The 13,543-nt window shown below is 59.4% G+C and overlaps 1 protein-coding gene across 1 annotated transcript; it reads right to left on the bottom strand.

Annotated features, from left to right (window-relative positions):
• Positions 1–68: 68 nt before the first annotated feature.
• On the bottom strand, positions 69–13,537 carry LOC308232704 (N-alpha-acetyltransferase 38, NatC auxiliary subunit-like). The gene is made up of 5 exons (XM_080639935.1): positions 13,447–13,537; positions 12,937–12,988; positions 6,437–6,605; positions 3,073–3,289; positions 69–964 (listed from the first exon to the last, which is right to left on the bottom strand). Exons 3-5 carry the CDS (start codon positions 6,557–6,559, stop codon positions 834–836), a joined length of 471 nt encoding a protein of 156 aa, XP_080496061.1. The 5' UTR covers positions 6,560–6,605; positions 12,937–12,988; positions 13,447–13,537; the 3' UTR covers positions 69–833.
• Positions 13,538–13,543: the final 6 nt, after the last annotated feature.

Here is a 13,543-nt window from a genome sequence, read left to right as displayed (position 1 = left end):
TCCCGAGGGTTTTTTTGGGGTTTTTTGTAAATGATTTTGGGGTTTGGTTTTTTTTTTTGTCTCTTTTTTAATTTATACGCGGGGGGGGGAGGGGGGGGGCGCGTTATTTATTGGGGAGGGGCGCGCGGGGGGGGGGGGAGGGGTCACTGTGAGCCCACGTGACCCCGGGGGGGGGAGGGGGAGGGGTTCTATGGCCCCATCTCCCCCCATCCCCCTACCCCTCCCCCCCTCATGGTGCTGGGCCCCTCCCCCACCTACCCCCCCCCCTTTATGGCCCCTCCCCCACCCCATATCCGCTGTTTGGGGGGGGTGGGGGAGGGGTCGGAGCTGCCCCTCCCCCTCCCCCGCCCTTCCCCTCCCCCCCTCCCCCCCCCCCTCGCGGCCACAGAAGCTATTTTGTACCTGAGATTAAATTAATGGCAAGGCCCGAATGGCTCCGGTGGGGGGAGGGGCGGGGGGGGGTCAATGGGGGGGGTTACACGGGAGATAAGGGGGGGTCAATGGGGGGGTCAATGGAATGGGGGGCTTAAAGGGGGGGGAATGGGGGGTAGGAAGAGGGGGTAGGAATTGGGGGGGTCACACGGGATATAATGGGGGGGGTCCATGGAATGGGGGGGTTAAAGGGGGGGGAATGGGGGGGTTTAAGGAGGGGGGTTGGAATCGGGGCGGTCAATGGAATGGGGGGATTAAAGGGAGGGGGAATGGGGGGGTCACTTGAGGGGTGCTGGGGGGGGTCCATAGGGGTGGACAATGGGGAGCAATGGGGGGGGGGGGTCCCCCATCACACGGGGTTGAGGGGGATGAACAGAGCCGGGGGGGCTCTGCCCCACACTTTAATGGGGGGCACTGGGGGGTCCCGGCGGGGGGGTCCCGGCGCGGTCGCGCTCCACCTCGATGGACACGATGTGGTGCCCGGGCACCATGGCCAGGCCCAGCACCCGCGGCTCCGAGCCGGGGAACGCGTCTGGGGGGGGGTTTGGGGTCAGAGCTGAGCCCGTGGGGCAGGGACACAGAGAGCCCCACACACCCCCCCCCCCATGGAACAGGCACAGAGCCCCTATGGTAACCCTATGGCAACACATAACCACCTATAGCAACCCTATAGCACCCCTATGGCAACCCATAATCACCTATAGCGCCCCTATAGCACCCCTATGGCAACCCTATGGCAACCCATAATCACCTATAGCGCCCCTATAGCACCCCTATGGCAACCCTATGGCAACCCATAATCACCTATAGCGCCCCTATAGCAACCCTATGGCAACCCATAATCACCCATAGCGCCCCTATAGCACCCCTATGGCAACCCATAATCACCTATAGCACCCCTATGGCAACCATACGGCAACCCATAACCACCTATAGTAACCCTATGGCAACCCATAATCACCTATAGCGCCCCTATAGCAACCCTATAGCAACCCCATAGCAACCCTATAGCAACCCTATGGCAACCCATAACCACCTATAGTGCCACTATAGCTCCGCTATAGCATCCCTATAGCAACCTATAACCATCTATAGTGCCTCCATAGCAACCCTATGGCAACCCTATGGCAACCCATAACCACCTATAGTGCCCCTATAGCAACCCTATAGCAACCCTATGGCAACCCATAACCACCTATAGTGCCCCTATAGCAACCCTATGGCAACCCATAACCACCTATAGTGCCCCTATAGCTCCGCTATAGCATCCCTATAGCAACCCATAACCATCTATAGTGCTCCCATAGCAACCCTATGGCAACCCTATAGCAACCCATAACCACCTATAGTGCCCCTATAGCAACCCTATAGCAACCCTATGGCAACCCATAACCATCTATAGTGCCCCTATAGCAACCCTATGGCAACCCATAACCACCTATAGTGCCCCTATAGCAACCCTATGGCAACCCATAACCACCTATAGCGCCCCTATAGCGCCCGTATAGCAACCCTACAGCAAGCCATAACCACCTATAGCGCCCCTGTAGCAACCCTATAGCAACCCATAACCACCTGTAGCACCCTTATAGCATCCCTATAGCAACCCATAACCACCTATAGCACCCCTATAGCACCACGCAACCACCTATAGCCCCCACAGCACGCCACCACCATCTATAGCCCCCTATAGTACCCTGTAGTACCCTATAACCAGCTAGTCACCTATAGCCCCCCATAACCACCTATAGCCCCCTATAGCACCCTGCAACACCCGCATAGCACCCCATGACCACCTATAGCTCTCTATAACACTCCTATAGCACCCCATAATCCCACTTTAACCCCCCATAACCCCCCATAGCCCCCCTTATAACCCTGTTTTACCCATGAAACCGTCTTTAATGCCCATTACCCCCCTATAGCCCTCCATACGCCCCTTTAACTCCCCTTCAATCCCCCATAACTTAACCCCCCCTTCACCCCTATAACCCCCCCATAAGCCCCCTTATAACACCCATAACCACCCCTTAACCCCCTATAACCCCCCAAACCCCCATACCCCCTCATAACCCCCCCCTTAACCCCCTATAACCCCCCTTATAACCCCCATACCCCCCCATAACCCCCATACCCCCCCTTTAATCCCCCTATAACCCCCCTTATAACCCCATAAAACCCCCCTATAACCACTCCTTAACCCCCTATAACCCCCCTTATAAACTCCATACCCCCCTATAACCCCCCCTTAACCTCCTATAACCCCCCTATAACCACCCATTAAGCCCCTATAACCCCCTATAAACCCCCTTATAACCCCCATACCCCCCTATAACCCCCCCATAACCCCTTATAAGCCCCCTTATAACCCCCATACCCCCCTATAACAACCCCTTAATCTCCTATAACCCCCCTTATAACCCCCTATAACCCTCCATTAACCCCCTAAAACGCCCCTTATAACCCCCTATAACCCCACTTATAACCCCCATACCCCCCTATAACCCCCCTTAACCCCCTATAACCCCGCTTATAACCCCCTATAACCCTCCATTAACCCCCTAAACCGCCCCCTATAACCCCCTATAACCCCCGTTATAACCCCCCCAAACCCCCCCCATAGCCCCCCCCCCCGCTCACCGGCGGCCTTGAGGAACTCCTGCGCGGAGCCGAGGATGACGTTGGCGTCGCGGTCGGTGCAGAGGAAGGCTCCGACCAACGTCCGCCCGTCCGACATCCGGATGCGCAGGCTCCGGTTGAGCAGCGCCTCCAGCAGCCGCCGCGACCGCGGCACCGGCACCGGCACCGGCACCGCACCAGGATCGGGCCCGCCGCAGGCACCGGCAGCGCCGGGGGGCTGAGGAGAGAGCCGGGGTTACCGTGGGTACCATCAACCGCCCCATAGCATCCTATGGGCCCCGTGGGTACCATCAACCGCCCCATAGCATCCTATGGACCCCAAGGGTACCATCAACCGCCCCATAGCATCCTATGGACCCCGAGGGTACCATCAACTGCCCCATAGCATCCTATGGACCCCGAGGGTACCATCAACCGCCCCATAGCATCCTATGGACCCCGAGGGTACCATCAACCGCCCCACAGCATCCTATGGACCCCGAGGGTACCATCAACCGCCCCATAGCATCCTATGGACCCCGTGGGTACCATCAACCGCCCCATAGCATCCTATGGACCCCGAGGGTACCATCAACCGCCCCATAGCATCCTATGGACCCCATGGTTACCATGGATACCATCAACCACCCCATAGCATCCTATGGACCCCATGGACCCCGTGGGTACCATCAACCGCCCCATAGCATCCCATGGACCCCGTGGGTACCATCAACCGCCCCATAGCATCCTATGGGCCCCGTGGGTACCATCAACCGCCCCATAGCATCCTAAGGGCCCCGTGGGTACCATCAACCACCCCATAGCATCCTATGGGCCCCGTGGGTACCATCAACCGCCCCATAGCATCCTATGGGCCCCGTGGGTACCATCAACCGCCCCATAGCATCCTATGGGCCCCGTGGGTACCATCAACCGCCCCATAGCATCCTATGGACCCCGAGGGTACCATCAACCGCCCCATAGCATCCTATGGACCCCGAGGGTACCATCAACCGCCCCATAGCATCCTATGGACCCCCTGGGTACCATCAACCGCCCCATAGCATCCTATGGACCCCCTGGGTACCATCAACCGCCCCATAGCATCCTATGGACCCCGAGGGTACCATCAACCGCCCCATAGCATCCTATGGGCCCCGTGGGTACCATCAACCGCCCCACAGCATCCTATGGGCCCCGTGGGTACCATCAACCGCCCCACAGCATCCTATGGGCCCCGTGGGTACCATCAACCGCCCCACAGCATCCTATGGACCCCGTGGGTACCATCAACCGCCCCATAGCATCCTATGGGCCCCGAGGGTACCATCAACCGCCCCATAGCATCCTATGGGCCCCGAGGGTACCATCAACCGCCCCATAGCATCCTATGGACCCCGTGGGTACCATCAACCGCCCCATAGCATCCTATGGGCCCCGTGGGTACCATCAACCGCCCCATAGCATCCTATGGGCCCCGTGGGTACCATCAACCGCCCCATAGCATCCTATGGGCCCCGTGGGTACCATCAACCGCCCCATAGCATCCTATGGACCCCCTGGGTACCATCAACCGCCCCATAGCATCCTATGGACCCCGAGGGTACCATCAACCGCCCCATAGCATCCTATGGGCCCCGAGGGTACCATCAACCGCCCCATAGCATCCTATGGACCCCGTGGGTACCATCAACCGCCCCACAGCATCCTATGGGCCCCGTGGGTACCATCAACCGCCCCACAGCATCCTATGGGCCCCCTGGGTACCATCAACCGCCCCATAGCATCCTATGGACCCCGAGGGTACCATCAACCGCCCCATAGCATCCTATGGACCCCGAGGGTACCATCAACCGCCCCATAGCATCCTATGGACCCCGAGGGTACCATCAACCGCCCCACAGCATCCTATGGGCCCCGTGGGTACCATCAACCGCCCCATAGCATCCTATGGGCCCCGTGGGTACCATCAACCGCCCCATAGCATCCTATGGACCCCCTGGGTACCATCAACCGCCCCATAGCATCCTATGGACCCCGAGGGTACCATCAACCGCCCCACAGCATCCTATGGACCCCGTGGGTACCATCAACCGCCCCACAGCATCCCATGGACCCCGTGGGTACCATCAACCGCCCCACAGCATCCTATGGGCCCCGTGGGTACCATCAACCGCCCCACAGCATCCTATGGACCCCGAGGGTACCATCAACCGCCCCATAGCATCCTATGGACCCCGAGGGTACCATCAACCGCCCCACAGCATCCTATGGACCCCGAGGGTACCATCAACCGCCCCATAGCATCCTATGGACCCCGTGGGTACCATCAACCGCCCCATAGCATCCTATGGACCCCGAGGGTACCATCAACCGCCCCATAGCATCCTATGGACCCCATGGTTACCATGGATACCATCAACCACCCCATAGCATCCTATGGACCCCATGGACCCCGTGGGTACCATCAACCGCCCCATAGCATCCTATGGACCCCGAGGGTACCATCAACCGCCCCATAGCATCCTATGGACCCCATGGTTACCATGGATACCATCAACCACCCCATAGCATCCTATGGACCCCATGGACCCCGAGGGTACCATCAACCGCCCCATAGCATCCCATGGACCCCATGGTTGCCATGGATACCGTCAACGACCCCATAGCATCCTATGGACCCCATGGTTGCCATGGATACCGTCAACGACCCCATAGCATCCTATGGACCCCATGGTTGCCATGGGTACCATCAACGACCCCATAGCACCCCATAGGCCCTATGGATACCACTAAGCACCCCACAGGGCCCATTTCTCCCTCCCAGCCCCTATAGAACCCCTATAGAAACCATACACCCCCTGCACGCCAACTCAATAGCTATAGGACCCCCATACCCCTCCCAACCCTATAGCCCCCATTGTCCCCATTCCCCTATAGTCCTCATAGCCCCCTATAGCCCCCATTGCCCCCCACAGCTCCCATTCCCCTTTAGCCCCCATTGTCCCCATTCCCCTATAGCCCCCACAGCCCCCATTCCCCTATAGCCCCCTATAGCCCCCCTTGTCCCCATTCCCCTATAGCCCCCCATAGCCCCCTATAGCTCCCACAGCTCCCATTCCCCTATAGCCCCCTATAGCCCCCCTTGTCCCCATTCGCCTATAGCCCCTATAGCCCCCTATAGCCCCCACAGCCCCCATTCCCCTATAGCCCCCTATAGCCCCCCTTGTCCCCGTTCGCCTATAGCCCCCATAGCCCCCTATAGCTCCCACAGCCCCCATTCCCCTATAGCCCCCATAGCCCCCCTTGTCCCCATTCCCCTATAGCCCCTATAGCCCCCATAGGCCCCTATCGATCTCTATAGGGCTCCATAGGGCCCCCTCACCGCCGCTTCCGCCATTGCCGGCGCCTCTTCCCAGCAGCCCCCGCGCGCGGAGCCCGGAGGCGGCACTTCCGGTCGCGTTGCCGTAGCGACGGACGGCACTTCCGGCGTCCTCGGCGTCGTCATGGCGACGGGCGGCACTTCCGGTCGCGCCGTTGCCGTGGCGCGGGAGCTGCGGCGGGAGGAGGCCCGGGAGGTGCCTATAGGGGCCTATAGGGGGGTATAGGGGTCCCATAAGGGGCTATAGGGGTGCTATAGGGGCTGCGGAGGGGGGTTATGGAGGTCCTATAAGGGCTGGGGGGCGGCTATAGGGGTCCTATTAGGGTATGGGGGGGTTATAGGGGTCCTATAGGTGCTATGGGGGTCCTATAGGTGCTGGAAATGGTTATAGAACTCCAATAGGGGCTATGGGGGGGTTACGGGGGTCCTATAGGTGCGGGGAATGGTTATAGGGGTCCTATAGGTGCTACGGGGGTCCTATAGGTGCTATGGGGGTCCTATAGGTGCTGGGAAGGGTTATAGGGGTCCTACAGGTGCTATGGGGGTCCTATAGGTGCTGGGATGGGTTATAGGGGTCCTATAGGTGCTACGGGGGTCCTATAGGTGCTGGGAAGGGTTACAGGGGTCCTATAGGTGCTATGGGGGTCCTATAGGTGCTGGGAATGGTTATAGGAGTCCTATAGGTGCTGAGAATGGTTATAGGGGTCCTATAGGTGCTATGGGGGTCCTATAGGTGCTGGGAAGGGTTACAGGGGTCCTATAGGTGCTGGGAATGGTTATAGGGGTCCTATAGGTGCTGAGAATGGTTATAGGGGTCCTATAGGTGCTATGGGGGTCCTATAGGTGCTGGGAAGGGTTACAGGGGTCCTATAGGTGCTGGGAATGGTTATAGGGGTCCTATAGGTGCTACGGGGGTCCTATAGAGACTGGGGGGAGGTTATAGGAGGGGCTGGGGGGGGCCTATAGAGGTGTTACAGCGCCTATAGGGCTCCTATAGGGTGCTATGGACGCTCCTATAGGGTGCTATAGGGCCCTCCATAGGTGCGTGTCCCCCCCATAGGCTCCGACCCGCATCGACCCCGCCTCGGGGCTGCGCTGCCGCTGCCCCCCCGCGCCCCCCCCGGAGCCCCGCTCTGATTGGACGCCGCCCCCCCCGCCGACACCCCCCGCCCGCCAGGGGGCGCCCAAGGGCCCGCCGCAGCGCCTGCGGCTCATCAACTGCCTCACGGGGCACGAGGCCATAGTGCAGGTGGGGGGCACCTATAGGGCATGGGGACCTATAGGGGGCATTGGGACCTATGGGGGCATTGGGACCTATGGGGGGCATTGGGAACTATAGGTGGCATTGGGATCTATAGGGGGACATTGGGACCTATGGGGGCATTGGCATCTATGGGGGGCATGGGGATCTATGGCGGGCATGGGGAACTATGGGGGGCATTGGGAACTATAGGGGGCATGGGGACCTATAGGGGGCATTGGGACCTATGGGGGCATGGGGACCTATGGGGGCATTGGGACCTATGGGGGCATGGGGACCTATGGGGGGCATTGGGAACTATGGGGGGCATGGGGACCTATGGGGGGCATGGGGACCTATGGGGGCATTGGGACCTATGGGGGCATGGGGACCTATGGGGGGCATTGGGAACTATGGGGGGCATGGGGACCTATGGGGGCATGGGGACCTATGGGGGGCATTGGGAACTATGGGGGGCATGGGGACCTATGGGGGCATTGGGACCTATGGGGGCATTGGGATCTATAAGGGGGCATTGGGAACTCTAGGGGGGCATTGGGAACTATAGGGGGCATTGGGACCTATGGGGGGCATTGGGAACTATAGGGGGCATTGGGATCTATAGGGGGGCATTGGGAACTATAGGGGGGCATGGGGACCTATAGGAGGCATGGGGACCTATGGGGGGCATTGGGAACTATGGGGGGCATTGGGACCTATGGGGGGCATTGGGACCTATAGAGGGCATTGGGATCTATGGGGGCATTGGGACCTATAGGGGGGCATTGGGACCTATGGGGGGCATTGGGACCTATGGGGGCATTGGGACCTATGGGGGGCATGGGGACCTATGGGGGGCATGGGGACCTATAGGGGGCATTGGGAACTATGGGGGGCATTGGGACCTATGGGGGCATTGGGACCTATGGGGGGCATGGTGATCTATGGGGGGCATTGGGACCTATGGGGGGCATGGGGACCTATGGGGGGCATTGGGACCTATGGGGGGCATGGGGACCTATGGGGGGCATGGGGACCTATAGGGGGGCATTGGGACCTATGGGGGCATTGGCACCTATGGGGGGCATGGGGATCTATGGGGGGCATGGGGAACTATGGGGGGCATTGGGAACTATAGGGGGCATTGGGACCTATGGGGGGCATTGGGATCTATAGGGGGTCACTGACACCTATAGGAGAGCATTGGTATGTATAGGGGGCATTGTCACCTATAGGGATCATTGTCACATATATGAGAGCATTGGTACCTATAGGAGATCATTGGCACCTATAGGGAGGCATTGTCACCTATAGGGGAGCATTAGTACCTATAGGAGCGCATTGGTACCTATGGGGGGGCACTGGTACCTATAGCGGGGCATTGTTACCTATAGGGGTCATTGTCCCCCATAGGAGCGCATTGTCACTTACAGGTGTCATTATCACGTATAGGAGGCATTGTCACTGACACCTATAGGGAAACATTGTCATCTATAGGAAGTCATTGACACCTATACGGCGCCATTGTCACCTATAGGGGGGCATTGGTACCTATAGCAGAATATAGGTACCTATAGGGGATCATTGTCCCCATGGGGGGGGTCCCTGTCCCCATGGAGGGGTCACTGTCACCTATAGGGGCCCATTGCCCCTATGGACGTGCCCACTGCCCCTATGGGGGGGGTGCCCCCATTGTGCCCCATCTCTCTCCCCCCCCCGCAGTCGGACAGTGTCCGCGGGCCCCTGCAGGGGGCGCTGCTGTGGAACGCGCACGCCAGGGGCTACGCGTGGCGGAGCGGGGGCGCCCCCTTGCGGCCGGAGGACCCGCTGCCCCCCCCCGCCGAGCCGGGGACCCCCCCCGAGTCCCCCCCCACGGCGCTGCTCTACTTCACCGATGACTTCGTGGAGATCTGAAGGGAGGGGATCCCCCCCCATAGGTAACAATGGGGGGGGCAGCCAAAGTGACCCCCCCATAGCCCAAAGTCACCCCCCCATAGCCCCAAATGACCCCCCAATAGCCCCAAAGTGACCCCCCCATAGCCCAAAGTGACCCCCCCATAGCCCCAAATGACCCCCCCATAGCCCAAAGTGACCCCCCCATAACCCCAAATGACCCCCCAATAGCCCCAAAGTGACCCCCCCATAGCCCCAAATGACCCCCCATAGCCCAAAGTGACCCCCCCATAACCCCAAAGTGACCCCCCCAATAGCACCAAATGACCCCCCCATAGCCCAAAGTGACCCCCCCATAACCCCAAAGTGACCCCCCCATAGCCCAAAGTGACCCCCCCATAGCCCCAAATGACCCCCCCATAGCCCAAAGTGACCCCCCCATAACCCCAAAGTGACCCCCCCAATAGCACCAAATGACCCCCCCATAGCCCAAAGTGACCCCCCCATAACCCCAAAGTGACCCCCCCATAGCCCAAAGTGACCCCCCCATAGCCCCAAATGACCCCCTCATAACCCCAAAGTGACCCCCCCATAGCCCCAAAGTGACCCCCCCATAGCCCAAAGTGACCCCCCCATAGCCCCAAATGACCCCCTCATAACCCCAAAGTGACCCCCCCATAGCCCCAAAGTGACCCCCCCATAGCCCAAAGTGACCCCCCCATAACCCCAGATGACCCCCCCATAGCCCAAAGTGACCCCCCCAATAGCCCAAAGTGACCCCCCCATAGCCCAAAGTGACCCCCCCAATAGCCCAAAGTGACCCCCCCATAGCCCCAAAGTGACCCCCCCATAGCCCCAAATGACCCCCCCATAGCCCAAAGTGACCCCCCCATAGCCCCAAGTGACCCCCCCATAGCCCCAAAGTGACCCCCCCATAGCCCCAAGTGACCCCCCCATAGCCCCAAATGACCCCCCCATAGCCCCAAAGTGATCCCCCCATAGCCCAAAGTGACCCCCCATAGCCCAAAGTGATCCCCCCATAACCCCAAAGTGATCCCCCCATAGCCCAAAGTGATCCCCCCATAACCCCAAAGTGATCCCCCCATAACCCCAAATGACCCCCCCATAGCCCCAAAGTGACCCCCCCATAACCCCAAAAGACCCCCCCATAGCCCAAAGTGACCCCCCCATAGCCCCAAAGTGACCCCCCCATAGCCCCAAATGACCCCCCCATAGCCCAAAGTGACCCCCCCATAGCCCAAAGTGACCCACCCATAGCCCCAAATGAACCCCCCATAACCCCAAATGACCTCCCCATAGCCCAAAGTGAACCCAGGACCCCCAAACTTACCCCCCAGGACCCCTTACCCCCCCCATCACCCCCAAACCCCCCCTACACCCCATAAACCCCCCTCTACACCCCAACACCCCCAAACTGATCCCCCCTTCTCTCTTAGCACCCTCAGGACCGGCACTTGGTGACACCGGGGGGGGGTCCCTCTATGGGGTCCCCCCCTCAAATTTGGGGTGAAACCATGACTGTGTGAACAGAAATAAACCCCTTTTTCACCCAAACCGGCTGTTGTGGGTCTGGGGGGGTGACAATGGGGGTTGTCACCTTCTACACCCCCCCCATTGGGTGACACAGCCTCGGTGTCCCTATGGGTGACAACAACACTGTACCCCCATTGGGTGACACAGCCTCAGTGTCCCTACAGGTGACAACAACACTGTACCCCCATTGGGTGACACAGCCTCAGTGTCCCTATGGGTGACAACAACACTGTACCCCCATTGGGTGACACAGCCTCAGTGTCTCCATGGGTGACAACACCACTGTACCCCCATTGGGTGACACAGCTTCAGTGTCCCCATGGGTGACAACAACACTGTACCCCCATTGGGTGACACAGCCTCGATGTCCCTACGGGTGACAACAACACTGTACCCCCATTTGGTGACACAGCCTCGGTGTCCCTACGGGTGACAACAACAGTGTACCCCCATTGGGTGACACAGCCTCGGTGTCCCTACGGGTGACAACAACAGTGTACCCCCATTGGGTGACACAGCCTCGGTGTCCCCATGGGTGACAACAACACTGTACCCCCATTGGGTGACACAGCCTCGGTGTCCCTACGGGTGACAACAACACTGTACCCCCATTGGGTGACACAGCCTCGGTGTCCCCATGGGTGACAACAACACTGTACCCCCATTTGGTGACACAGCCTCGGTGTCCCTACGGGTGACAACAACAGTGTACCCCCATTGGGTGACACAGCCTCGGTGTCCCCATGGGTGACAACAACACTGTACCCCCATTGGGTGACACAGCCTCGGTGTCCCTACGGGTGACAACAACACTGTACCCCCATTGGGTGACACAGCCTCGGTGTCCCCATGGGTGACAACAACACTGTACCCCCATTGGGTGACACAGCCTCGGTGTCCCTACGGGTGACAACAACAGTGTACCCCCATTGGGTGACACAGCCTCGGTGTCCCCATGGGTGACAACAACACTGTACCCCCATTTGGTGACACAGCCTCGGTGTCCCTACGGGTGACAACAACACTGTACCCCCATTGGGTGACACAGCCTCGGTGTCCCTACGGGTGACAACAACGCTGTACCCCCCCCACTGACCTTACACCCCCGTCGGGGGGCTCACAGTGTTCCCAATGCCTGTCCATGCATCCGCCTGTCCATGTGTCCATCTCTTTACCGTGTCCCCAAAGCGGGTCCGGTTGTTGTCACCGTCACCCTGAGGCCACAAGAGGTTGGGGGCGGGGACACACGGACGCATCAGTCGGTCGAGCCGGGTGTCACCGCTCTCCATGGGCATCCCCTATCCAGCAACAGTGATCCCATGCAACAGGCGGACCACGGGATGGTGTCGCCGTGGCACCGGCTGACACCGTGACCCCCGGGTGACACCGGTGCCGGCGTGGTGTTGTCCTCCCCGCCGAGCTGAACAGCAACGGGACGCAAAGCGGAGCTCCCGATGGAGGGGAAATGGGGAAAACACCCCACAAAGACAGGAAAAGGGGGGGGGTGTGCTGTTGGGGTGTTCCTGGAGGCTCGGGTGAAGGTTTGGGGGTGGTTTTGGGGTGAAAAAAGCCAGAAAGAGCCCCAAAAAGAGAAGGGCAATGGGGCTGTTTGGTGCTGGTGGGGCACCCCATGGAGATGGAGGGATTTGGGGGGGGGTTTAGTGCTGTAACGGTGTTTCCTGCCCCCAAATCACTTGGATTTATGGATTCTGGCCGGGTTTTGGTGGAAAACCACACTCTGAGTACACCCCCCCCCCCTCAACCCCCTTAAACCCTCGTTTTGGGGGGGGGTTCACCCCATTTCAGGGCTTTTTACCTGGTTTCGGTCAATTTTAGGCGCTTTTTGGCTGGGTTAGGTCCTCTTTCGCCTGGTGGGCAAAGGGAGCTGGGTTAAACCTTTGTGCTGAGGGTTAACGGAGGGGTTTAAGGGGCCTTTCCCCCCTCTTTCTCCACCATTTAAACCCTCTTTTCCCCTTCCCCCAGCACCAAACCCCCCCTCGCTCCTCAACGGAGCCAAGAGACCCCCAAAGCCGCCTTAAACCCCGCTCTTTTCGCAGGGCAGCGGGGGTTAAACCCCTTCCGGGGGCTGCCCGAAGGGTAAAAGAGCCCGAAAAGAGGCAAAAAGAGGCGAAAAAGGGAGCTAGAAGGGAAGTAGTTAACCTTTAGCAATTTATGCTGATGTCACACTGAGCATGAGTAGTGATTAATCCAACCCCCCCCCCCCCCGTTCGAAATAGTTTTATTAAAAGGGGGGGGGGAAGGGTAAAAAGAGAAAGAAAAGGGGGGGGGGGAAGAGGATATATATAAAAAAATAGATATAATTTACCGCAGCCATCTTTGTTTGGCGCCGAATTCTTCCTCTTTTTCGCCCTTTTTCCACCCAAACGGCGGGGCCGAGCCCGGCCGAAGCGGGAGGGAAGGCG

The sequence above is a fragment of the Psittacula echo genome, assembly GCF_963264785.1.
Source record: "Psittacula echo genome assembly, contig: SCAFFOLD_148, whole genome shotgun sequence".
Taxonomy (NCBI): Eukaryota; Metazoa; Chordata; class Aves; order Psittaciformes; family Psittacidae; genus Psittacula; species Psittacula echo.
Note: the sequence above shows the minus strand (reverse complement) of the source record. Positions and strands in the feature narration are given on the sequence as shown.